The following is a 26,170-nucleotide window of genomic DNA, read 5'->3' as shown; positions in this document are numbered from 1 at the left end:
GTTTTAAGGGCAAAGGTGAATCACTTTTGCTTCCCTTCCTGACCAGATCTTGCATCATCCATTCAAGTTCTTTCTAATGATGTACAGCTTCTTTGGAACTCGTACAACTTCAGTCCTCTCCTAGTTCCCTCCCGAGTCACTGCTGTATTTCCTGAAACTCAGAACTGCAGTGAATTGTATCTGCTCCAGTCCAGTCACTTGCGTTTCAGGGTAGCTTCTAAAGCAGAACGTGAATGTTTTCCTGGTACGGGGCTGGGAAGCCTGGGCCGATGCTCCGGAAAGTCTATGGGAAGAATGTGGATGGGTGCATTAGAGAAGAGAGCTATGAGCAATGAGTGCTGTTACTATCTTGTATGTATAAATTATGACCGTGTCCTGCAGATTTTTTGTAGTTAACTGTGTAAATGTTTCTCTGGTTGTCAAGGCTGACAATTCCTGAGGACTCTGGCAGCATGGTATTAAAGCGTTTTATTCTGTACTGAGAGAGTTCAACAAGTATCTAGGACAGTATAAGGACTCAGAGAAAAGCTTAATTCCTATTGCCTTGGCTGTAGAACTTATTATGTCTAGAAGTAGATTATTGATAAAGTAAAATTTACGCAGCATTATTATTAGCATTCAAAACTTGCTTTGTATAATTTTGTGTTCATACACAATATTTAAAAAAAAAAAGACCCTGGAAGATTACTTACATAGGCAAGATCAAACATTAAACCGTTATTAGCATTTTTATTTGTGATGATTCCAGTAGGCATTTCCATCTTACTGGTAGTCAGATAGAGGCTAGATCTTTTTGAAATACCTCATGAAATATCAGCTTTAAGTTGAAACCTATTTCAATGTTGAGCAAAGTCATACTGATACATGTTTTCTTTCCCCCTCTCCCCTTGTTTACCAGGATGGTACGAAACAAAAGCGAGAACGGAAAAAGACTGTGTCGTTTAGCAGTATGCCAACGGAGAAAAAGATCAGCAGTGCAAGTGACTGTATAAACGCCATGGTTGAAGGCTCTGAACTGAAAAAGATTCGATCCAACTCTAGGGTGTATCACCGATACTTTCTTTTAGATGCAGATATGCAGTCTCTACGCTGGGAACCTTCAAAAAAGGATTCTGAAAAAGCAAAGATTGATATTAAATCAATCAAAGAAGTGAGAACAGGAAAAAATACAGATATTTTTCGCAGCAATGGAATATATGACCAGATATCAGAAGACTGTGCATTTTCAATTATATATGGAGAAAACTATGAGTCACTAGATCTTGTTGCTAACTCTGCAGACATTGCAAATATTTGGGTTACTGGCCTAAGATATCTGATTTCTTACGGGAAACATACTCTAGATATGATAGAAAGTACTCAAGATAATATGCGGACTTCATGGCTTTCACAAATGTTCAGTGAATCAGATGTAGATAATTTGGGACATATACCCCTGTGTAATGCTGTACAGTTTATAAAAAATTTAAATCCTGGTTTAAAAACTAATAAAATTGAACTAAAGTTCAAGGAGTTACACAGATCCAAGGAAAAAACTGGTACTGAAGTAACGAAAGAAGAGTTTATTGAAGTTTTTCATGAGCTTTGTACCAGACCTGAAATCTATTTCCTGTTGGTTCAGTTTTCAAGCAATAAAGAATTCCTAGATACCAAGGACCTCATGATGTTTTTAGAGGCAGAGCAGGGTATGGCACATGTCACAGAAGAAATAAGCCTGGAAATTATTCAGAAATACGAGCCAGCCAAAGAGGGCCAGGAAAAGGGTTGTCTTTCTATAGATGGGTTTACAAATTACCTTACTTCACCAGACTGCCACATCTTTGATCCGGAACATAAAAAAGTTTGTCAAGATATGAAACAACCTTTATCTCATTATTTTATCAATTCATCTCATAATACATACTTGATAGAAGATCAATTTCGGGGGCCTTCGGACATCACAGGTTACATTCGCGCTCTTAAAATGGGTTGTCGAAGTGTTGAACTGGATGTATGGGATGGTCCAGATAATGAGCCTGTTATTTACACAGGCCATACAATGACATCACAGATTGTCTTCCGTAGTGTGATTGACATTATAAACAAGTATGCATTTTTTGCTTCAGAATACCCTCTCATTTTGTGTTTAGAAAATCATTGTTCTATTAAGCAACAGAAAGTGATGGTACAACACATGAAGAAAATTTTGGGGGACAAACTACATACACAGTCTCCAAACATTGAAGAGTCTTATCTTCCATCACCAGAAGCACTTAAAGGGAAAATACTAATTAAAGCCAAGAAGCTTTCCTCTAATTGTTCGGGACTAGAGGGAGATGTTACAGATGAAGATGAAGGAGCAGAAATGTCACAGAGAGTGGGGAAAGAAGGGATGGAACAGCAAAACTCGATGACTGGGAAGCGATTTCAGCTCTGCAAAGAACTCTCTGAGCTGGTAAGCATATGTAAATCAGTCCAGTTCAAAGAGTTTCAAGTTTCATTTCAGCTCCAGAAGTACTGGGAAGTGTGCTCGTTTAACGAAGTGCTTGCTAGCAAATACGCCAATGAAAACCCGGGAGACTTTGTAAATTACAACAAGCGTTTTCTTGCGAGAGTTTTCCCCAGTCCTATGAGGATTGACTCTAGTAATATGAATCCCCAGGACTTCTGGAAATGTGGTTGTCAGATAGTTGCAATGAACTTCCAGACACCTGGCTTAATGATGGATCTTAACATTGGTTGGTTTCGACAAAACGGAAACTGTGGCTATGTCCTTCGTCCTGCTATCATGAGAGAGGAAGTATCCTTCTTTAGTGCGAATACGAAGGACACTGTGCCTGGAGTTTCCCCTCAGCTGCTTCATATTAAAATCATTAGTGGGCAAAACTTTCCTAAACCCAAAGGATCAGGTGCCAAAGGCGATGTTGTGGATCCTTATGTCTATGTTGAAATACATGGAATCCCCGCTGACTGCGCAGAGCAAAGGACGAAAACTATGCATCAGAACGGGGATAATCCAATTTTTGATGAAAGCTTTGAATTTCAAATAAATCTACCCGAACTAGCTATGGTGCGTTTTGTAGTGCTGGATGATGATTACATTGGGGATGAGTTTATCGGGCAATACACTATTCCCTTTGAGTGTCTACAGACTGGTTATCGGCATGTTCCTCTGCAGTCTTTAACTGGTGAAATGTTAGCACATGCTTCTCTGTTTGTGCATGTGGCCATTACTAATCGAAGGGGTGGTGGGAAACCTCATAAGCGAGGCCTCTCCGTGAGGAAGGGCAAGAAATCAAGGGAATATGCTTCTATGAGAACATTATGGATTAAAACAGTAGATGAAGTGTTCAAGAATGCTCTCCAACCTATTCGGGATGCCACGGATTTGAGAGAAAATATGCAGGTACAGTTTTTACAATTAATTTATCGGTTCTTATATGTATTTTTCTACTATCATGCATATGGAAGATACGTTTTTAGGAGTCTTACTGCATTTTGTGAGTTACATTATTCGAGTCTAATGCTGAACAGCTTCAGAAATGGATTATGTCAGAGCAGCCTTTTAGGTGGTACTGTCTACTGAGGTAACCTTGGCTGTGTATGTGTATTTTGTTGAATGTGAACTGGAAATACGACTCCAATGTTAGAAGTCAAGCTTGCTGACTCATCTAATGTCTGTGAAGGAACTGTTAGATACACACTACAGGAAAATACAGCAATATTTTAGTTTTAGAAAATTAAGTTAAATAGAAATGCAGGAGGAAATTGCAGCTGATAGAAGAAGGAGACGTTACTCCTTATTATAAAACTTGTTGTACCTAAAAGTATGTTTAGCATAGTTTCACTGGCGGTTTGTTTTTTCCTCATTCCCAAGAGATCCCACTTCAGCAATGCATTGTTTGGAGATTCCAGTAAAGATTCCAGATAAATAAGCCCTTTTAGACATAGATTAAAGAGTGTTGCGAAGTTTTGGGGTTTTTTTTAATAGAGCTTTTAACTGTCTATAAACTTCTGATAGGGTACTAGTGATCAATAAAATTAAACATAGTAATTTCAGATCCTCTTATGGAATGTTAAGGGGAAACTGATTAAGCCAATTAACTTTTTCTGTAGTTAACCTGTTGAAGGCTAGAATTCTGTCATATAAAGGACAGTATATTTTAAGATACCTTTCAAAAAAGAGCTAAACCTAAGATTTGTGGACACAGTGAAAACATACAGCTTTTGTAGCTACTTAACTCTTCACTGTGCTTGCTGCAGTATTTTCCAGAACTGATAAAACTGAAAAGAGGCTCTACAGTGTGGTTTCTTTGAACATGAGATATTGAAAGGTATTTTATGTCTTTTATTCTGTCAGTAAAAATTGTGCTATCAACTAAGTTCATCATTATTTTCTCTTCAAATGCTATCAAGAGGATATTTTAGGTACGAGAGAATATTAGTTTAACATAGCTTTATTGACAATATGTTAATGTGCACAATTTAAATTCTGCATAACTGAGGTTTTACAGTGAATAAAAGCAAATCAAAGTAAATATCAACTTATGTCAGGGAATGTGAGATTTGTTTAATCTCTGTATTACTGAAATGTTATGCTACAAATTGCTGCAATTTTATGCTACAGAAATAATGTCTCCACAAGCCAGATTATAAAGAACAAAGTTATTTTTTTAATATAAAATTGAAGGAGAGAAAAAAAGAAAATATGCAGCAGTGAGTTTAATGATTTCTCTGAATCTGTGTACAAATAGCTAGCCTTTTGTCTTCTTCATTAGGTACTGCATTACTGTGGCAAAAGCTGATGTGGTTACTTTTTGTTACATATGAATCACTGATAAAAGTATAATGTGAATGATTGAACTGGATGTGATGTTGCATGTTTAAATTGCTTGACAGCACGAGAGAAGGTCTTTGGCTATAGGGCTGGAAGTCCGAGGCAAGAGTTACAGCCATGGTTCTGTCCTGCCTGCCATCAGTTAATATACATGTTCCCTGACTCCTCATTAACTTCTTTGTGTAATTATTGTTCATAATGGCTTACTCATGATGTTTATCTCAAACAAAATCTGTTTGAATGGACTTCCAAATGTCTGTCTTTTCAACGGCGTAATTATCCTGTCGTTAGGGTGTAGTCCAGTTAATAAAAGTAGTTTGTGTTTCTTGGACATTTACTCGATGCTACTAAATGTTTACTTCAAATACAGTGTAAGTGACTGTAGTAGATATGATTTAGTATTTACACAATTTTGTGTGAATATGCTATATATACCTGTTTTGAAGTTTATTATTTACACAATTTTGTGTGAATATGCTATATATACCTGTTTTGAAGTTTACTTTGGGTATTTCATCTTGTAAGTGGACAGCAAAATACGTTTGATTCCTGTTTGCATTAAGGTTGGCATTATGTTTCTGTAAAAAATGTGTCCTCAAATGAGTTACCATGCCAGCAAGATGCAAAGTGATTTTGATGAAAATCTGTGTCTGATATCCTGCTTGGATAAGAAGTGAGAGAAAGGAGCACTGAGCACATTTGTAACTTAAATATACCATGTTTTTGTTTTTGTTTCCTACAGGAACACAAACTCCAGACCTGCCATAGATCACCAGCTCCCACTTGGTACAAAAATCCTAAATTCATTGCAGTGCTGAGATTATTCCCATCGTGGAATTTCAGTGGCTACTTGTAGTCACACGGTATTTTTAATACTGGAAATTTTCTTTGTGTTTAAACATATGGTTTTATATTCTACCATACTGGATACAAAATACAACTATAATAATAAATTCTAGGGAAAGGTACAAAATTGGTATTTATATTGAAGTACCTTAAAAATTCACTTAAGTGTGATTCTGTGATAGGAGTGACATCGGTAGTGGAGTGCTGGATTTGTGAATCACACCAAATGGGAGCCAGCAGATCCACAGCACGTCTGGACTATAGTTCAGGTATGTTTAAAGTTACAAATGGGCTGAATTTCTCATTCCACTTCACCTAGCTTATTTAGGACATTCAGCACCTAATATTTTGTTTCTCTTGGTGCCTTTTTATAAAGAACTTTGAAACATCTCTTAGAATTTTTGAAAAAATGTATGTAACCAGTATGTTTTCGAATTTATTTATTTGCATGGTTAATTTCAGTCGCGATAGAGGACAGACATACTTGTTCTAAACAGATTTTTTTCTCCTATGCCAAGTGTCGAATTGTTTGAATTTTTAACATTTTTGGTAAAATACATGTGTAATATTGGTTGCTTTGGAAAACTGCCAGTTCTTCAGGGGAATGCTGTGGTAATTCCACATTGTAGTTCAACTATAGCAGTGAAGTATTTTATCCTGAAAGAATGAGACATTAAAATTAAGATTTAACTGTAAAGGAAACTCTTTTTTTCCTTTTTTCAGAATGCAGTAGTTTCATTCAAAGAATTATGTGGCCTCTCTCCTGTAGCAAATCTTATGCAGTGCATTTTGGCAGTGTCTATGCGCTTGGTTGGGCCTGATAATACACCCTTGGTAGTACTGAATCTCAATGATCAGTATCCGACTATGGAGCTCCAAGGGATTGTTCCAGAGGTCTTGAAAAAGATCGTAACAGCATATGACATGGTGAGTAGTCCTTTGTGGTTATTTTATATGCTATTTGAAATACTTTCTTTTTCTAATATATTTCTGTAATGTATTTTTACAATACAGCATGCCTGTTTTGAAAGGTCATTTTAACCTGTGACTTCCTATTTCATGCTTCATTACTTGTGCTTTGAAAGTCTTTCCCATGAATGTACAGCAACTGATCGTGTTTTCATATTGAGATTAATATACTCTATCCAAATGTGCAAGTGTTTGTACACTTCAGAAGGCAAAGTGGTTATAATCAAGAGGATTTAACATGAAGAGGATGTATTAATTTACCTGTTTTGCAGTCAATTGAAACTTCTTGCATATTTATAAACCTCTTACATTAATTTGCTACTTTACGTTTTTCAGTTTGTTGACCTCGTTTCTTTTGGCTTTGACTTGACATAGAATGCAATAGATGTCAGGAACTGCTTTTAGGATTTGTAGTTTTATAAGTAGTAGTTTTTTCATTTTCCTTTGCTGTATCATTCTCATAGATCTCATTTGATTAGGCATTTTTACATCTGTAAGCAGCAGTGATGTTAACTTCAGTCTTTATACGTCAGTAAATATGTAAATTGTGTCACTAGAGACTGGAAATTAAATATTTTGCAAGACAGAAGCAAGAACTAACACACTGAGAAATACTGTCTTACATCTCCCTTGCATTAATTTAAAATATGCAAAAAGATCCAGATGGGTGAGATATGAAATGTCCTCCTTACTTCCACTGAGCTAATCTGGCACAGAGGAATCGAGCATTTGTTTATTTATTTAATGATTTCTTTAATTCGATGTATCATCTGACAGTAAGAAAACATTTCTAGAATAATTCTGCATAGTTTTTGTCTGTTAAAATGAGAACACTCACCTGGCAGAATCGAGTCACTGTTTTAGAAACAATCCTTGCTTTTTTGAGAAAATAAATGAAGGAAAATAAAACAGTAGCCTAGTTTCCTATATGTTTCTTTTTAAAACTGCTTTCTAAGGAAAAAAATAGCTTTAGAATAATGCTATACCAAAGTCCAAAAAGCACTCATTGGTAATGGGCAATTTAGGTAGAGTTGATGTAGTTGAGTGATGGTGTAAATGCAACAGAATGTGACTGGACTGGCAGCACAGTTACAGGAGATAGTGGGGTATCCTCTTACTGGTAGCTTATAGGGTATCACTTTAATTAGGATGTAAACAAGCTCGGTTGTTAGGATTACACCTGTAACACGTACATAATGAAGTTCTCTCTTGTTGTTGGAGTTATGTCTACCTGCAGTTCGTTCTGGTGTGATGATGCTCCTTATTAGTTATTAAGCTATTCCAGATACTTAAAATGGTTTTGTAAATTTGAATTTAATTTTTTGTGCCAATGTCACTCAGTTAGAGGTGACTCATGGCTCCAGAAATCTTTGCAATCTTGAGTTCGATTTGCTATTTGTCTCTCACCTACACTTTCCTCCCCACATCCTGTAGTCTATACATGACTTAAGTACTTGTGTACTTTGGAAATCTGTATCTTAATATTTAAGAATAATAGAATATATATTTAGCAGCACGTTCAAAACATTTTTTCATCTCCTCTTCCTTAAAGGATAAAGATTCAATTTCAAAGGCAGACAAAGAGAATAATAATGCTTCTAGCTCTAAGTGATGTCAAAGATCAGTAAAAATTAATATTATTTTAGTCAAATAAAACTTACAAATTAAAATAATGGCATACGTTTCAATTTCTGAAACTTTGGTCTTGCCAGTACTCTGTCCGGTTTGACAAAATGTTTTAAGCAAGTAAAACCTGTGGGGTATACTGGAAAATGAAGTCAGTCGTGGGAGCTATACTGATGGCTCTTGTTTCTGAAAGCACATTGTGGAACGGTGGGAGACATCCCTATCATCCTTTTCTCAAGGAAAGAAGAGATGTGAAGCTATGTAGCTCATATATTGATATTTGCTATAGTGACAGATGTTTAGAGTCTGATACTACCGTGGATAGTGTTCTTTCTGTGTGTCTTTTGATGTAAATTGATAGTGAACCCTCAGGATGACACACTGTCTCAATGGTTGGTTTTGGCTTGGGTTTCTTTTTTGGCATGATTAATTAACACGTGAGCATAAAATTCGCCTTAATAATGAGAAGCCTTATCCAGAATTAAGAAGGGTAGATGTAATGTCAAAGGAATGATTACCAACTTGTCCTATTTTCTGCTGTCTTAGGCCTCAATATAGGTCAAAATTATATAACTATGTTCTTCCAGTGTGTCAAGTACTGTAAGTATGAAATCACATGGATAACAGAGATTGCGTTAAATGTTTATTAAATAAACCTTAGTTAGTACCTTAAGTGCACAGGCTGTCGTTACCTTGTGTGCATTCTCAGCGTGGCACAGGTAACGATATTCTCAAAGTACTGCTGTTTCAGAATCATGATATTTTTGCCTAATGAATGGTTTCTTATTTATCAGAAATACTCTCGTTTTTGTAAGATGCTGATGAACAAAGAAATGAATATTCAGCTAAGATTTTTAATTGATCAGAATTTGTTTATATTGGAAGTGCTTAATTGTTACTCTGTAAATCAAGAAAGGATGTAAGACCTTCACAGGGGGACAGTCAGTCCTCTTTGAAATAGTTAGAAAAGTGTGCAATACTGCAGCGGCACATGGAAAGGGGAGAATATCTTCAGTGTAGCAGAGGTACATACCTGTTTTTAAAGAAACAATAATAAGTTAATTAGCGTATTGCTAGATATTTGGGGTTTTTATATGCAAACAAGCTGCACATATAATGCTTTCTTAAATTGTCAGCGTTCACTACTGCAGTAGTATAGCTGCTATAAGTGATGCAGGCTAGTAGTATTCATAGGCTAAAATACTGTATTCTGAATTTAATGAGTAATTTGTCACCAACATTACTGGAATCAGAAGTTTACCCAGGAAATAAAAGGATCTTTTTCTTTTATCGATATTATAGGAGCTGGGTTGTCTTTTCAGAGTAATGAAAACCAAATAGAACCAGAAATTTTTGAGAAAGAAGTTTGTGTATTCTTTTCTAGCTTCTCCATGCTCCTGAGTATTTTCACCCTAACATCTTTTCACTGTTTAACAATATTTTATTTTTCCCTCTTGTTCATGAACTTCAGCTTCCTTTATGTGATACTTCAGCATGCACTCTGTTGGTGTCATCACACCCATCACTGATCAGTGCTGCAGACTGAAGCTTGGAGTTAAGGCAAGTGCCTCTTCCACACCATTGCATGTTTTTTTTTTAAAATGTCTTATAACCTTTAAGATGAACAGTAAGTAAACCTTAAAAAGTTATGCTATGACGAGAAAAAAAAATGATCTTGTTCTAAGTCTGCAGCATTATTCAGTGATGAGTATAATAGCACTGTAAAGATATACTAGATGATCATACGAATGAAGCCAGATATCGCTGAGAACTTGACTATCTCTGCCCTTAGCGGAGGATGAAGTGTCCTATCTGGGGAAGATAAGGTTTTCTGAGCTTTGCAAGGAAGCATAAGAGAAAAGCTAACACAGAAAAGGCAGAGAACTTAGACCTGTGTGAAAGAAGATACAGTAATGCTGCTACAATAAGAAAGATTAAATGTTATTAAATCTTAATTAGATAACACTGCTGGATCCGTTTTTCTGGTGATGGATTGTTTGGATTTGAGGTTTTTTTGACGTTGAGATTGTGTTGCAATTTTGAATGTTTGCAGTCCATGGTATGGGAAGATTGTATTTGGTTCAAATAAAGTCAAATAAGATTAATAGATTTTGTATACACCCTAGGGATAAGATCAGGAGCAAGGCAGTGTTTATAAGTGTTTGGGGCTTGTGAGATGACGAAAAGGAGAGTTATTAAAATACAGCAAATCTAGTAAACTGGAAATCACCGTATGATTGGTGATTAATAGCTATATAGTAAACTTAAATCTGGTTACCTTATTGTTGGCTAATTTCAGCCACGGACTCAGTACAGCAGATTGCGTGTGCAGTCATGTGGAAGTTAACTTCATGTTACAGGATTGCAAATTTGGATGAAGACGTAAACTAAATATGATAGTCTGTATTTGAACTTGAACATGTCTATCCTGTTTGGAAGTTTGTAGTTTGACACTATATGTTGAAGAGTTATAGACTGGACTGGTGCTAGTGGGACTTACTAAAAGTTTTGGTAAAATATAATAGTCCTTATACTTCAGCTACTGCTTGAAACCCTAAATATTCTTTACTTTTCAAATTCATCTTGATACCAGTATAGATTAAGTGGGTGGGGCACTTCTGTACTGGGTGTGTTGGATTGAAGCTTGTAATTCTGAAGGAAACAAGGAATATATCTATTGCCTCTTTCACAGAGTCTACAAAAATGATTAGCAGATCTATTTTGAGTTATTTTTAGCTCATAAAATCTGTATTAGTTGTGTTGTTGTTGATGTAGGTGCTTGATTATGGTTACTTTGCAAATACAAACTTAGTCATTCTGCTGAGAGAACAAGTAGAAGAAGTCAGAGTTATTCAGTTGGGAAGCTTTTGTGTCAAAAATTACCCTTTGAGGTTTCAAACTTGTGGTTTAACCAAAATATCCTAGATCCAGTGCTGGTAATTACCAGTTTATCTCCTAAAATGGAGTGAGTGAATAGGTTGCTTTAACTCTTGCATTTCTTTTGATCTAGTACTCAAGTTTCTGATTGTGGCAGAGAAAGCTGAATTCAATACAGTCAGCAGTCTTCCCTAATCAAACACAATCTTTAGATCTCATGTGGTTTTATATCATCTAATAACATCTGGCCACTATCTTCTTTTTGAACCTAGGAAAATCCAGGTTTTTCCATGTTGTGCCTTTTCTGAGGAATACATGACTGGCATAGACTGTGATAGCTGTATTCTCTTTCCTGGTTGGTTCAGAGTATTGTTCTTGAGCCTATGTCTTCTGCTCTATGGGTGTTCGATGTTACAGTTTAACTCTTAGCATCATCTGGCTTATAAAGCAAGGAACTTGGGCTTTGCACAGCTGATTGAAAAACTATTATTCCTTGCTTTTATACTTAAGAGTGTGATTACATAAGAATGAAGAACTTTGTTAAAGAAGCAGTGAAAAACAGACATTGTAGACACTCACGTGGATACTACACAGGGGGCTTGAAGTAAATATGTATCACTTATCAAAAACCAGTTGAGGAGCACAAAAAGGAGGAGCTGCCATTCAAAAGAAAGCAGCATCTTCCAAAAAGCTGAACTGATGTGCAAGTGAGGAAGATAGGATAGATATTTAACCCTGACACAGTTGAATAAAAAATGTAAGAAAACAAACACTGAGAAATTCTAGGAGTGACCTGCATAGACTTGGAAATAAGAGTAACTTCTTTTCTGAAAAGAGCAGAAGCAGGAATTGTGTCAAAGAGTGTGTGTGACTGCTAGATGATCAAAGTATAAAAGAAAGCCTCAGGAAAAGAAATAAAGGCACAACACTGAGTTAGTTTTTGCATCTACTTAGCTGTGGAGATTAAGGTTTCACATGAAATGCTTCTTTTGAAAGACTCATTAGACAATTCATCTCTAACTGAAATGCCGATAGAAGATATTACACAGAAAAGGCAAAATGACTGAGAAAAAAAATTAGCAGAAAGTGGTAACAGTACTCATTCAAGGGTTCTGAAAGTTCTGAAGAGTTGATATATCCAAACTGCTAATTGTTGTGTGTATCCTCTCACTTAAAACTGACTCTCAAAGTTTAGTGTAGTGCCAGTGTTTTAAGAGATTTCCAGGGAAGATCATGAAATTACAGATCAGACAAGCTGACATCTGTACTGTGAAAATGGGTAGAAACTGTGTTGAGGAAGAAAATTAGTGGAAACATGGAGAAACATGTTTAAAGAGTCAATACAGCTTTCATAAAGTGAATGGCTGATTAATCTCTTGGAGTTCTTTGAAGTCAAGAAGCATGTAGACATGGAAGATTAGACTGGTTGGATTTTCCAAAAGCATTTGACAATGTCCCTTTTCAAATGCACATACTGAAATGAAGTTACTGGTAAATTTTTAGCCTTTTAAAATTCTTAGCTATTCTTTGATAGCTAGAGCGAAGGTTGAACGTAACCTGATATCCCAAGAGGAAGAGAACTGTCAAAGACGGTTGATTCTGTTGATTTTTTGCATTAGGGTGTATTTTTGCAGTAAGTGGATTAGAGGTAGTAGGTACCTTTGATCTAGCTAAAATAGTTAAGTACTCTTGAAGATGTATGACTTTGATGCCCCCAGATCTACAAAGATCGTCAGGGTGTCAGGAATGTGGATGCTTAGATCTAAGCGACTTTCACAGTCAGTAGTGAGTAGTTAAAACAGTAAGATTCTGAGTTGGCAATATAAATGCAATATTTAAATACCGGTAACACCCACTGTCTCACTATTTCCGTTGTTGCCTTTGGCTTTGTACAGTATGTTTACTTTCATTATCAAGTCTGCAGTGTTAGAACTGTCTGTATTTTAGGTGATAAATGGATACAGTTCAGTGGTGCAGAGATCCAAGTTTTATATAACATATTTCAATTTACTATTGCAAGTACTCCAGGTATTTTTTTTTGCCATGTTTAATAAGTTGTAATAATTGTAGAATCTGTTTTTTGAGATGAATTTAAGTAATTACTGATTGCGTAGTTATCAGTCTTTCACAAAAGACAATGGAAATCAAAGTATTGATGGAAAATATAGTGAATAACTTGTGCTTTTTCTTCAAAAAGGGTTATGTTCCTTATTATCAGTTTTTATTTTCCTGTTTTATAGCAGCACAGTCATTCTAAACTGGAGGTTGCAATTATGCTTCCAAAAACAGAGCTGCAGAATATAACCTCAGCCTGTGTTGAGCTTTTCAGTCCACAAGGGCAGAAACAAATGTCTAATTTTGGATATTCAGACTCCAATGCCAAATGTTGTAAAGTATGAGCTGCTTTACATTGATTGAAAAGCTCTGATAATGACAACTTGATGCTTCTGGGAAGTCAAGATTTCTTCGTGTTTTGTTAAGAGCGTGAACAGTGAAGCTTTTTGTATCCTCTCACTAATCCAATTATGGCTAATAGCTGACTCACAGTGTTCATAAGAGCATAAAATAATACAGCTACTTAGGAAGAGGAGTTAATCTAGCTTACTGTCCTGTTTCTAATGTAGTCCAATGGAATCTTTATGGAAGAGCATAAAAATAGGTCAGATGCATAACAACTTCTCTTAAATGTGCTCTGCATTTCCAATAATAGTTCTCTTCTTCTTTCTCAATAAATTCTTAATCTTCTATGCCAGTGAGTGCCAGAAGAATAATGGAAGTTTTCTCCACGTTTGTCTTGGAAGAGGACTGGTTTAAAATCTAAAGGGAAACATAATACTTAATGATATCATAATACATGATATATGTTATGGTCAAGGGACTTGATTTTCCCCTCTATCAAGTTCTGGGCTCCTCAGACACATGGCCATACTGGAGAGAGCCCCGCAAAGGTGATGGACCTCATCTCCTCTGTGAGGACAGGCTGAGAGAGCTGGGACTGTTCAGCCTGGAGAAGAGAAAGCTCTGGGCAGGTGAGGAATCTCAGCAATTCATATAAATGCTTGAAGGGAGGATGTAAAGAGAACAGAACCAGGCTCTTTTCAGTGGTGCACAGTGACAGGAGATGCACGTAAGGAAACACAGGAGGCACTGAACAATCAGGAAACTTTTTCATTGTGGGGGTAACTGAACACTGCTACATGTTGCCCAGAGACGTTATAGAGTTTTCACCCTTGGAGATACTCAAAAGCCATCTGGACACGGTCCTGGGCAGCCTAGTTTAGGTGGCCCCATTTGAGTAGGAGGTTGGAGGAGATGAGCTTCAACCTGAATTACTCTATATTTCTGTACTAAATTTATTTTCTTCCATAGTTGGGAAAAATAATTTCTAATTTAGATAATATATTTGCTTTGAAACAAATAATTTGATGTGAGTTTTCTGAGTGCACAGAAGTAGCAGCTAGCAGCTTTGTTTTCTTACCTTGGTGCTTTTTAGATAGTAGAAAGATCACTTCTTCATTATAGAGTGGCTTTGGACTGTCCTGGGCAAAACCACACCTGATTTTTATCTATAATGAAGTTATTGTCTGAAGTTACTGTCTTAATTCTATAATGAAATTATTATCTTGAGCCAGAAAGTTCATTTCTAAAAATGCCTTTAGATTACAGACATCAGCTTTACTAAAATCCTTAATTGCATAGAAGCATTGAATTTGGAAGGCACCTTGGAATATCTAGTTGGTCTAGTCCGACTGCCTTGCTCAAAGCAGAGCTGGATAGAGCAGGTTGCCCAGGACTGTCCAGCTGGGTGTTGAACATCACCAAGGATGGACACTCCACAACCTCTCTGGGTAACCTCTTCCACTGTTTGACCACCCAAAATCCCCACTGAGCCCGATTGAACAGTCCCAGGGTCACCTAACGTGAATGATGCTCCAGTCCATTCCTGAATAATTTTTGTGACATTTACTGGGCTCTCACCAATACATCTGTGTTTCTCTCACACTGGGCAGTCCAGACCTGTATGCAGCACTCCAGGTGTGACTTCACCAAGGCAGAGTACAGGGGAAGAATTGCCTCCTTCAGTCTTCCTAAGTAATCCTAAGGAATCCCTTCCTTAGCTGTGTTCAGTTTCTTCCTCACCAAGACACTCAGATCCTTTTCTCAGAAGCTGCTTTCCAGCCAGGCAGCTGCCAGCCTGTACTGGTATGTGCATGGGGTCATTGTTCTCCACATGCAGAACTTGGCACTTGCCTTTCCATGGAGTACCTGTCAGCCCACTTCTCCAGCGCACAAGTGTTCCTCTGAGTAGCAACACAACTACCTGCTGTGCCCAACCTCCTCCAAATTCTCCCATCAACTTGCTGAGGATACCCTTTTTGCCCCATCATCCAGGCGATACATGAAGATGTTGAAACAGCAGTTGCTCCACTGTCAGCTGTCCTCCAGGTGGATTTCATGCTGCTGATCACAGTGCTTCGAGCCTGGCTGCTCACGTCATTTTCAGTCCACCACACTGCCCACTTACCTGGCCTCTACATACTCGCCTAGTTTGTCTACAGAATCATAGAATCATGGAACAGTTTCAGCTGGAAGATACCTTCAGGATCATCGCATCCGACCTTTTCCAAGCCCTATCAACACCACTAAACCATGTCCTTCAACGCAACATCTACCCTTCTCGTAAACACCTCCAGGGATAGTGACTCAACGACCTCCCTTAAGGTATTTGGACAGTGCTGAAAGCCTCAATAAAGTCAAAATAAAAACCATCCACTGCTCTTCTCCTCCTCTGTCAAGCCAATCAACTCATTGTAGAAGACCTCTCTTCAGAACCTACTCTTCAAGGTTTTTAACACTTCTTATTGAGTTTTGAACTGAGCTCAGTAATGTGAACATGAGACGTCTGCCTATTAGAGGACCACTTCTGTTGTTAGTGGCAGTGCTAGTTAAAAGTTGGACATTTAAGAATGCCTTCAGTGTGCTGTCCACACCATTAGAACAATTCATTTGAGTTTTGACGTTTATTGTAAGTTTAAAATCTGGCTTTCCAGTAATTTCCTTCCTTATTGGTATAACACCATTTTTCTCCAGCAGAAAATCAAAGGTGGTATATATAGTTCAAAACAACTCTTCGTGCAACTTCAGAGCAAGCTGACCATGGCAGTTGTCACTGAAAGGACTAAGAACAATTCTTTTGCTTGTTCCAGTGCCATAACAAAAATGCCTTTGGGTGCACCGACTTTGAATACTGGACTGTTTGGATAGTTTATACATATATTTTGTTTGAGTTCCTAATATGTATAACAGTTCTTTATTGTTTATATACTGTCGCTACCGGACCTTTGTTGTCGTGATTGCTTGGGGCGATGGTAGCAACTTCTAACTTTCTCTGAGTCACACACATCTTTTGAAATGGTGCAGATATTATTAGCAGTTTGTGTATTGTAGTTTGGTATGTCCTATGTTTGGTTTCCTTTTTTTACAGCTATTTGCTGTTGATACTATTTGCACTATTCTGGAATTAATAAAATACCTACAAGGTGTAAATTATATTTTTATTACTGCTTTTAAGAGCACTGTTCTGGCCACTGAATACTAAAACGTTTTCAGAAATTTTGTAGCTTGTGGTTTCAGAAGTATACCTAATATGGCACGGTTTAAGAGAAAAGGAGAATGTGAGCAGCATTTTGTGGAGAGGGACATTTTATTAAAGATCTGTTTTATACCTACGGTAAGTATGGTTTCAGTTTTACTGTTAGAATGTAGATCTAACAGTATTGGCAACACATATTCACAGATTGTGAAATGTAAATGTGTAGTGTGCTTTACTTGCTAAAAATAAAGTTCATTCTTGGTGTTGCAGCTCTGTCAGTGAAGATGTTTTCTCTCATTGAGTTTTGTCAGCCAAACACCATTTATCATTGGCTGATTTCTGCGTTTTAAAATGCAGCTGATGTCTCTCTTGGTGTGCTACCAACTAATTCCACATGCAGAGGAATTAATAAATCTGGGCTTTTTTTTTTAAGGATTTCTTTCTCATAGTCTGTATTATTTGTTAAACATCATGCTTAAAATATTTAGGACTGAGTTCAGTCTGCATCTTTTCCCTAAGCTGGGGGCATAAACAGGATGTTCTATTTCCTACCAGAAGAACTGTCTTTCCGTAGAAATAGATCTTCACTTGCTCAAATTCAGCTGAAATTGAATGATCCTAAATACGTGCATGTGTACATACGTGTGAGTGCTTATATACGTGCGTAGTCTTACATAGTAATAGTTCATAGCACCTCTTCCATAAACAACACAGCAGAATTAGCAAAGCTTTGCAACATAAAAAATAAGCCTAAAGAGTAGTCTAGACACGTATATTCTTTTAATTTTCTATAACGGTCTCTCTTAAGGAGAGAGTTCTGTTTTGCTGAGAAAAAGGATAGATATATTTTTTACATATATGACTTTTTAATTTGGTTTGTGAAGGCAGAATCACATAAGTGCTGAATGGTGCTGTTAGCAACACCGTTCCATGAGTTTCAAACAAGAATTGTTTTAATTTCTAACCATTGTTACCATGCTTTTTAAGACAGGGACAATATATAATAATACAGGTCTCTAATACTCATTGACAGATCTGGATTAATCATTTAGTGTTTATTTCCAAAACCCCCTGAAGAATAATTTAATTTTTTTTTTTTTGCTATTTGTCCTTTTGTTAGAATTACTGACAGTTTTTTCTGATAACTGGGTAAAATGTTTGCACGATTTAACAAATAGAGTTTGGCAAATCAATGAAACTGTCTTCTTGGCCTCTTAAAAAATATGATGACCTCAAGGCTCATAAAGCATGCCATTCTGCATTTCCCATTTTCCATTGACCAAAAGGAAAAAAAAAAGGTAGATAGTCTGGTATGTAGCAAGTACCTGAGCAGTTCTCTGTTCATACTAAGATTGGGTTGGGGTGGTGGGAATCGAAGGGAAAGTTGAAGCAACTCCAGCAAGTGTTATACATTTTGTATTTAAAATTGTTGGGTATTTTGAATCTTTACTTCCAGAAAAAACCAACATAGGTTAGAGAAGGTAATTACGATTGTAAAAGACTTGCTAGAAAGTGTACCTACTAAACTTCATACAATACCTGTTCTTTTTGTAAGATGGGCATGGGTAATTTGCAATGCATTTTTAGTGGTTGGCTGGTAGCTGGTTGCTACCTGTTAAGTTTGTCTGCATTTCACTTTCCAGTTTTGTCACTGATAATAGTCTCAAAGTTGGCTGTGGTTAGCAAATACCTGCTTATTAATTGACTTGTTCACTATAGACTACTCTGATATATACTAGACTGTACTTAGTCTTTCTTCTCAATTTGTACAACGAATTCGATTTTCATTCTGCTGCAGACATACTGGTTTTCACACCAAAGTTCCTGCTTATTCGTAATTTTCTACTTTGCTTTTATATGAAGCACACACATATATACAAGTGTCATTTGGAGCAGGCTAATTTTCCGCTTAAATATAGTGATTTATATGCAGTTGTTCCTTATGGTCTGTCTACCAAAAGTCTTTCAGTTTCTGCTAATATGTACATGAATGTTTTTGTGATGTTATAATTTTGGCTTGAACACCAGGAAGAATTTATACGTTCATACACTACATAAGAGTCATTTAGCAAATAGCTGAATGCATACTAAAAGGTGATTGCATGGTGAAGAGCGATATAAAAAGATTATAATGAACTAATACTTTATTAAGCAAGTGCAAATCAAAGGTGACACCTACTCATGCACAGAGGCTACTGCTCTGTTATTTCCTTAGCGAAGGACATCGACAAAATTGGAGTGTAGCATAATACTGATGGAATGGTGGTGGCAATCAGCCCTTGAATTATTGCTTGCTTGGCCACTTTTGCTTAGTGATGGTGTTAATCTTAAATACAGCTTTGTATGTCTCTTAGAGACCAAAGTTTCTTTGCTGGCATTGGTAATATAAAAATTGGTATTTGAATAATTCCTGTCATCAACATTATTTTTCAAAAGTGGCAACGAAGGCATTGCTTTTGATCTGAGAATATTTAGGCAAAGCAACTTTACATACCAAAGCTGTGAAATATTTAATCTACACATTCTTATAAATTATTCTTCAGTGTTGGTCTTTCCGTGGTGAAAGAACACCAATACAGCAATTAGTTTAATTTCCTTTCATCTGCAGAACTAGTGCAACTTTCTTGCATTGTCAATATAGGAAGTAAACAAAGAAGCAGTATTTTTGTCTTTGAATTCTCATGTTTCTGAAAATCAGTGCAGTGTCTCAGAGTAAATTTTCTAATCTGCTGAGACTTGCTTTTTAGTATTTCTAAATTATCAGATGTGCATGTAGAATGTATGATTTGAAGAAAAGAGAGCAGACAGAGGTGTTCTGTGTCTGGAATAGGACCTAACTGAAATGACTTAGAAATTATATTATACATATACTTTTAGGAGCACAGAATAGACTTGTGCAGGGCAGTTGCAGTATTTCATACAGTTCATCCAGAACAGATACCCTGAAGAGGCAGCACAGTCAGTCTCTCACCGCAATGAGCTCCAGTCTCAAGTGAAAGGGTTCTCAAGTGAAAGGAGTCTTATTAATAGAGAATCCCCCTATTGTTGTGTATCAGCATCCTGACAATACCAGAGCCATACATGCTCAGCATTTTGTTTTTCAAGGTGATTTTCAATGCAGCAGACTCTCAGTGGAGGATGCTTTATGGTATCCTTTCAGCAAGTAGCAAAATCACATCATATTGGAAATATGCTTGCAATTGAAGTCAACTGTGTTGTGGTTCTCTTCATTTAAGTGCGCAAATGAAGAAATGTGTTGGATGGCATATATATTGAAATAGGTAAAATCCTTGCTTTTCAGGCAAATTTATAGTGGCTCGTTTCAATTTCTGAATACTGTTTTAAAGACCCAGCAGTAATGAAATATGGTAAAATGCAGCTTTCTCCTTGACTTATCATGAATAGTCAATTTGCAGTGCTCCTTATAGTAGCCTGTCTGGCTGAAATATAATACTCTCTTATTTGAGTATACTTTTCTTTAAAATAGTTCATTTCAGTTTATGACATCTAATTATTAATTGGCATGATGCTATTTATAGGCAGTTTTTGTTTGAATGAATATTGATATTTATATTCAAAGAACAATAAAAAATGTTAAGTTGAAGTAGTTCACTTGCATCTTAGCAACTTGATCAAGTTATATTTTTTCTTATTTATTATATTTAATTTTTTTTTTTAAAAGATGACTTAATATAAATCAAGGTAAATGCATACTTTGAAATTAAATACAGGTTAACCAGGACATGAAGGTATGTTATTCAATATGATGACCTCCACATACTTAAAGTTGTTTGGTCAGACATGGTTCATATGTAGCATCCACATAGATTTGTGGAGTTTGCATAATTTTCTTTATTCTATAAGCCTAACATTGTAATTACAGAAACAGAATTTTTAGATGCTTCTTAATTTACATAAACCAGATTTTTGCATAGCTGGAAGTAATAGAGCTATGTATAGCAGTTTACGTCAGTGCAGGTGTTTTTCCTTCTCACTTGCACACTTGCCATCATTAAAAATCTGAGGCTTACTTGCCTGCCTTTCCAAATTGGTTTATGCCTCAGAGCAGTGTTCAGAAAAACAGCCTCAATGTCACTCAGCTGGACAAAGCTTCTTCTCATATATGTGAGAAAGCACTACTGTAGTCCTGCCTCTTAAATCATTATTTCTCTGAGGAAAGTCTTAGAGAGGTTTGGTTGGTTTGGTTTTTTTTGTTGGGGGTTTTTTTGGTGTTTTTTTTTCTTTCTGTAACACAGAATGTTACTGCTCCTACCAGCAGTTGTGGTCTCCAAAGGAAAAGCAAGTTCTACATGAACACCCACATAAGTAATGTGTCAAACTTCAGTCATTGTTTTAGTGATGAGAAATCTGTCTGCAGAGATGTCAGTGGGTGAGGTGTGAAGTAAAACCGTTACTTCTCAATACATGCTCTAGGCTGAAGAATCTTCACGGTTCCATCTTAGTTGGTGTGCTTTCAGCTGAGCTTCCCATGAAAGGCTTTTTCTTTAGAAAGATCAGGTAGAGGAATAATTTATTTTTCCTTATCCGCCAATACCAGCCTTGAGAGATTTGTTTTCCTTCATAGAGTGTTGTCTCTTACATATGTACGTGTCAAGCCACAGAAAGGGAAAAGGTGGAGGAGCAAATCTGAAAAAGCAATGCGAGAAAAGAAGCACTGGGTGGTGAGTGGTCATCATCCCGAATGTCAGAGTGAGCGAGGAAGAGGAAACCTGCATCCACATTACCTCACTCGAGCCAACAGAACGAATTACCTGGATTATAGTTGTGTAATTTCTACTTGTTTTGATAGGCAATTAATTATGAAGTAGACATTTTGCTTCAATGTTCACAGATTCCAGTCAAAAAACGTATTTTGTTGTGTCTTTATGCTGCATTTAGAGCACTTCTCTGTCCAGTAATAATCAGGAAAATGAATGTATTCATTATGTTAATAAGAAATATTAAATTATTTATTTGAGTTCAAAGTTAAACATATTTTACAGATTAAATATTTTCAGTAAATTTGATTTTTTTCTGATATTTTGGTATATTTTAATTTATTTTCTCTACAGATGATTCAGACCATCAGGACTCTAGTTGAAAATACAGACAACTTATATGACAAGATAGTACAGTGTCAGAAAGCAGGTAAGTACAAGCTAGTTTTTTCAAATGTTACAAAGAATTTAATGCATTTTTAATAGCAAAAAAACCCAACATAAAACCCAGGAACACCACCAACAAAAAACTAGAAGAGATTATTGTAATTTAGGCATGTAGAATAACAGTGAAAAGGGTATTTCAAATCATAGAAATCAAAGATCTATAGAATTACAGCTTGTCTTTGGAAAGCATGATTATTTTATATATGGACAGTAACTTCTCTATATTCTGATTTCCGCAGATGCAAACAGGATTACAGGAAAATGAATTCTCTTCCTTCACAGTGAAATTTTTAACCATTTGTTCCAATCTCCTCTTTTATTATGTGAGAACTTCTCTTTTGTCATGGTAGTTTTAACATCTTCAAGAGCCTTAATGAAGTACCTTGCCTTTTGGTAATTACAGTAATTCAGATACTGTGTCTCTGCGTTTCTCTAGATCTGTTGAGTGGATACCCTTTGGTTCTGCTGCTTTCTTTTACCTATTCAGAGTAAAACTGGTTTTGCAGACAATTACATGTATTGTCTGTGGCAGGCTTTTCAAACCACACGGATGCAGAACATCTAGGTTTTTAAACTTGTTATGGCCAGTATGGTCCCACAGATTCTCTGGAATTTTTCCCATTTCTGATATATATTTGACACAGATTGTGTAGTGAGTTCTTAATCCCTTCACAAGTTGTCTCTTTTTGACCTGATACTTTGTAATGGTTTTCTCATTTGAACAGGACTTTGAGTTTTGAAGGTTTCCCTCTTATTTTGAATAGCATCTCTGACCTTGCTGTTTAATCTGTTGTTCTCTTTTGGCCTTTCTTAAGTATTTTTAAAACAATGTTATAAATCTACTTAGAGTAGTGATGCATCACATTTGGCATCAGAAACTGGAAGTCTGCTGCAGAGTCAGTCAAAGTTTCTATAGCCATGTCTTGCATGACTCAATCAGAACAAAAGCTTTTTATATAAAAATACATTTCTTTTTATCTGTTGTTCGTGATCTTGCTGCTTCCATCATCTTCCATGCTTTTCTTCCATTCTTCGATCCACTTCTCTGCTCTCCTATAAATTTCAGTCTCTTTTCTTCATTCTCTTTTCCTGAAAATAAAAATTAATGCTTTTCCAACCTCACCGTTCTACAAACTCTTTTCTGTTAGTAGCATCTTCCAACTTAGATGAGCACCAGGAAGACTTACCTGCTTCATTTTTCTATATCTCCCGTTTGTTCACAACACACATTCCTCAGACTCTGTGAACTTTAGTCAAACCACAGAACTGTCAAAATACGTGAAAATTTTAATTTGTGCTGTTTATTTCAAGCTATCAAACATAAATAATCATAAATACCATGAGTGACAAAATCTTGCTTCACATATCTTGTTTGTAGATGCAGAGATTTATCTAGAACACCAAACTCAAGATATATAATGCTGCCTTAAAGAAATTGTCTTGTAGATTTGTATGCTTACTTCTTGAATCACCTGCTGCGTTTTGGGGTGACAGTGTGACGTGGTTTTTTAGCTTATTCAGTGTCTGAAGCAGTTTAGATGCTTGGTTAGAGGTAAGGCAAAAGCTAATTGCCCATTTTACCTCGTATTTTAGAACTGTTGCCCTTCAGGAAGATTGCTTTCTACTAGCTCATATGGATTCCACTAAACTTCTATATGTGTAATTTTCTTGGGTCTTACAGTCTCATTCTACATCTTGTGCAGCTGTGTCCAAGAATCTGTTTTTGAAGAATGATAAAGACTTAAAGCCCATGCTAAATAGTGGAGATTTTGATCTCATTTAAATGATAAACCTCCAGCATAAGTGTAAGTATGGATTATGCGCTAGATCCTGCCATTGAGAGCAGCTTCAGCCCTAAAGGGTCAATGCACTGAATGAGCTGTATTGGACTACTTTTAATATCAATAGTTTTGAAGATTTTCTTAAGATTATTTGATCTCATGATCTCAGTAGATGCTACTCTATTTAGTTCTGGTATGATTTCCCGTGTTGTTTCTTGATAAGGAAGAAGCAAACTTATGCCCTTGTCTGGGATATTTTGTTCTATGGAGTGAAAAAGCTGCCAGAATAAGAAGAAATACTCAAGCTGCCAATAAGTAGTAATTTTTTGTTGTGATGAACAGCCTTATGAGAGAATTCTATTAAAGGAACAAAGTGGACTCTCTCTGTGAAACCATTTTCTAACTTAAGTTTAATAATAAGCCCTCAGAACTGATTTTAAAATAAATGCACCATTATTTATTACTTCGGTTGATGGCCTATTGAATAAGCAAAGATATGATTTTTGAGATGGCTCTTTTCAGAATTCAGGCCCTTTGCTGTTGATATTCTCTAAGAACATATGACTGTAAACTTCTTTCCTCATTTTGTTTCTTTAAAATTAAACCATATAAAAAACCTTCTGTTTTCTTCACATCAGCATATTCAGTTCAGCTCAACACGTTATATTCTTAATTAAATAGTTATTGAAACCATTTTAGATACATTAATGAAAAGATATGGAAACGTGATATTGCTTTAGTTCCCACTGTACTTCTTATCCATTAACAAAACAAAGAAAAAAAATCTGCATAACTTCAAAATGATTGTGGTGCCATTTATTTTGTTGCTATTAAGCTAGATAAAGATCATTCAAGAAAATAGAATATAAGTGCTAAAGGGGATTTAAAGATAATCCAGTCCATTCCCTTTATCTGTTAAGACCTAAAATACTCCTGTATCTTCTCCAGAATGTCCAGGTCACCCTACCCCATTCCTAGCCTCCTCTGTACCCAACTCGCATCGTTCTCGTACTTCTCTTTTGCAATCTTCCATTGCATTCTTTTGCTTTAAATACTGCCTGAGCTCATCACAGGTTAAAAGAGAGAACCACGGCTTTAGAGTTTTGGTTTTCATCAGTGGGAGCTCAAAGGGACATTAAATGATCAGAGGGGCAAATAATGATCGAACACAGTTTGCTGGTGACAAAGAATCATTGAACATGATCAAGTGTAGATAGGACTGTGACACAGTGCAGGAGGATCTTTTGACGCTGATAATTAGGAAATGTAGTATCAGTAAGGGTAAATTAATGTGTGTAGTGGAAAAAGCAGCCTTGACAGTACTTCCAAGAGATATTCTCTAAGGCTGCTCTCTTAATTCAGGAAATGAAATTATTTTATACAGTTCTAACAGTGTCAGTTTACTGCTAATATCTTGCATAAATATACATTCCAGCACTGTGTGCTAACTGTCAAAATTGCTTTTTTTCTGTATGGTTTTAGAGATCTAAACTTCCCTAGTCATCTGTGGAGCCAGAACTCTTGTTCAGGTTCTTATCTTCTGGGATCTCAACTATCATTTTCTCTGACTTGGACCATTATAGTTTTGCTTTATGTACATCATTTTCCTGGCTGTCATTTGGATGATGTCTATCCCTGTATTAATTTCTATACTTTTTCCTCGGTGTACATCAGGTCTGAGCTGATTTCACTTTTCTTTTCTTTGCTCATTTGGTAGCAAGAGTTTCCACTGCCTGATGGATTGTCAGCCATCGTCATGCTTTCAATCATGTTGTCCCACAGGCCCACTGTAAACATCCACCAGGCTACTTCCTTTGACTTGTTTTTTAAAATTATCCCACAAATACAGCTAGATTGACACATGTCCTCCTACCACATTAACCAAAATAGTTCTCACTGCTTCCTTGTACTCCCTACTCTTTCTTTATCCATCTGTTCTCTTTTTTTCTTTATACTTTGATTCTAAGTTGATGGAGCAGGGACTGTCTTATTTAATTCAACTATACAGTGACTAAAACATCAGGGAGTTAGTTTATTAAATAATGCAAGTAGTAAAAGACATAAGCACATTCTCTGACGTGTACTCCAAAGCAGTCCTTCAGCAGTGTCAGAAACATAATACAGTTTCAAAATAGGGAATATCCAGCCATTCTGGATGCTGCCAAGGATAAAGAGAGTGCACAGTATCCATTGGGAAAAAGTTATGTGTGAGCTTCCTGCAGAAAAAGATTAGGGTGATGGCCATACAAGCATTGCAAGTGCTTCCTGTAGCTGAAAATTAAAGCAGTAAAATCAATTTTGTTCAAATAACTATAACTCTCAGTTGCCCACTGATACTGATTAGCTTTTCAGCAAAATGACATGTTTAATGAGCCATTTCTTTTAGTATTTGTTCCTATTATTTGCATTCTAAATAGTTTTTTTATCCTAGGGTCCATCAGAACAAAGCCTATAAGAAAAAGTAATATTCTCAGATTAGATAATCGATTAATAGAGG

The 26,170-nt window shown here is 36.3% G+C and overlaps 1 protein-coding gene across 1 annotated transcript in view; it reads left to right on the top strand.

Annotated features, from left to right (window-relative positions):
- The first annotated feature begins 901 nt into the window (after positions 1 to 901).
- Positions 902 to 26,170, top strand: part of PLCL2 (phospholipase C-like 2) — a 42,185-nt gene continuing 16,916 nt past the window's right edge. Inside the window, exons 1-3 of the mRNA XM_009867596.1 lie at positions 902 to 3,385; positions 6,386 to 6,589; positions 21,800 to 21,875. Of these exons, the coding sequence (XP_009865898.1) occupies positions 950 to 3,385; positions 6,386 to 6,589; positions 21,800 to 21,875 (2,716 nt within the window). The 5' untranslated portion in view covers positions 902 to 949. The remainder of the gene's footprint in view (positions 3,386 to 6,385; positions 6,590 to 21,799; positions 21,876 to 26,170) is intronic.

This window comes from Apaloderma vittatum, unplaced genomic scaffold, assembly GCF_000703405.1.
Source record: "Apaloderma vittatum isolate BGI_N311 unplaced genomic scaffold, ASM70340v1 scaffold21004, whole genome shotgun sequence".
In the NCBI taxonomy this organism is placed as follows: domain Eukaryota; kingdom Metazoa; phylum Chordata; class Aves; order Trogoniformes; family Trogonidae; genus Apaloderma; species Apaloderma vittatum.
Note: the sequence above shows the minus strand (reverse complement) of the source record. Positions and strands in the feature narration are given on the sequence as shown.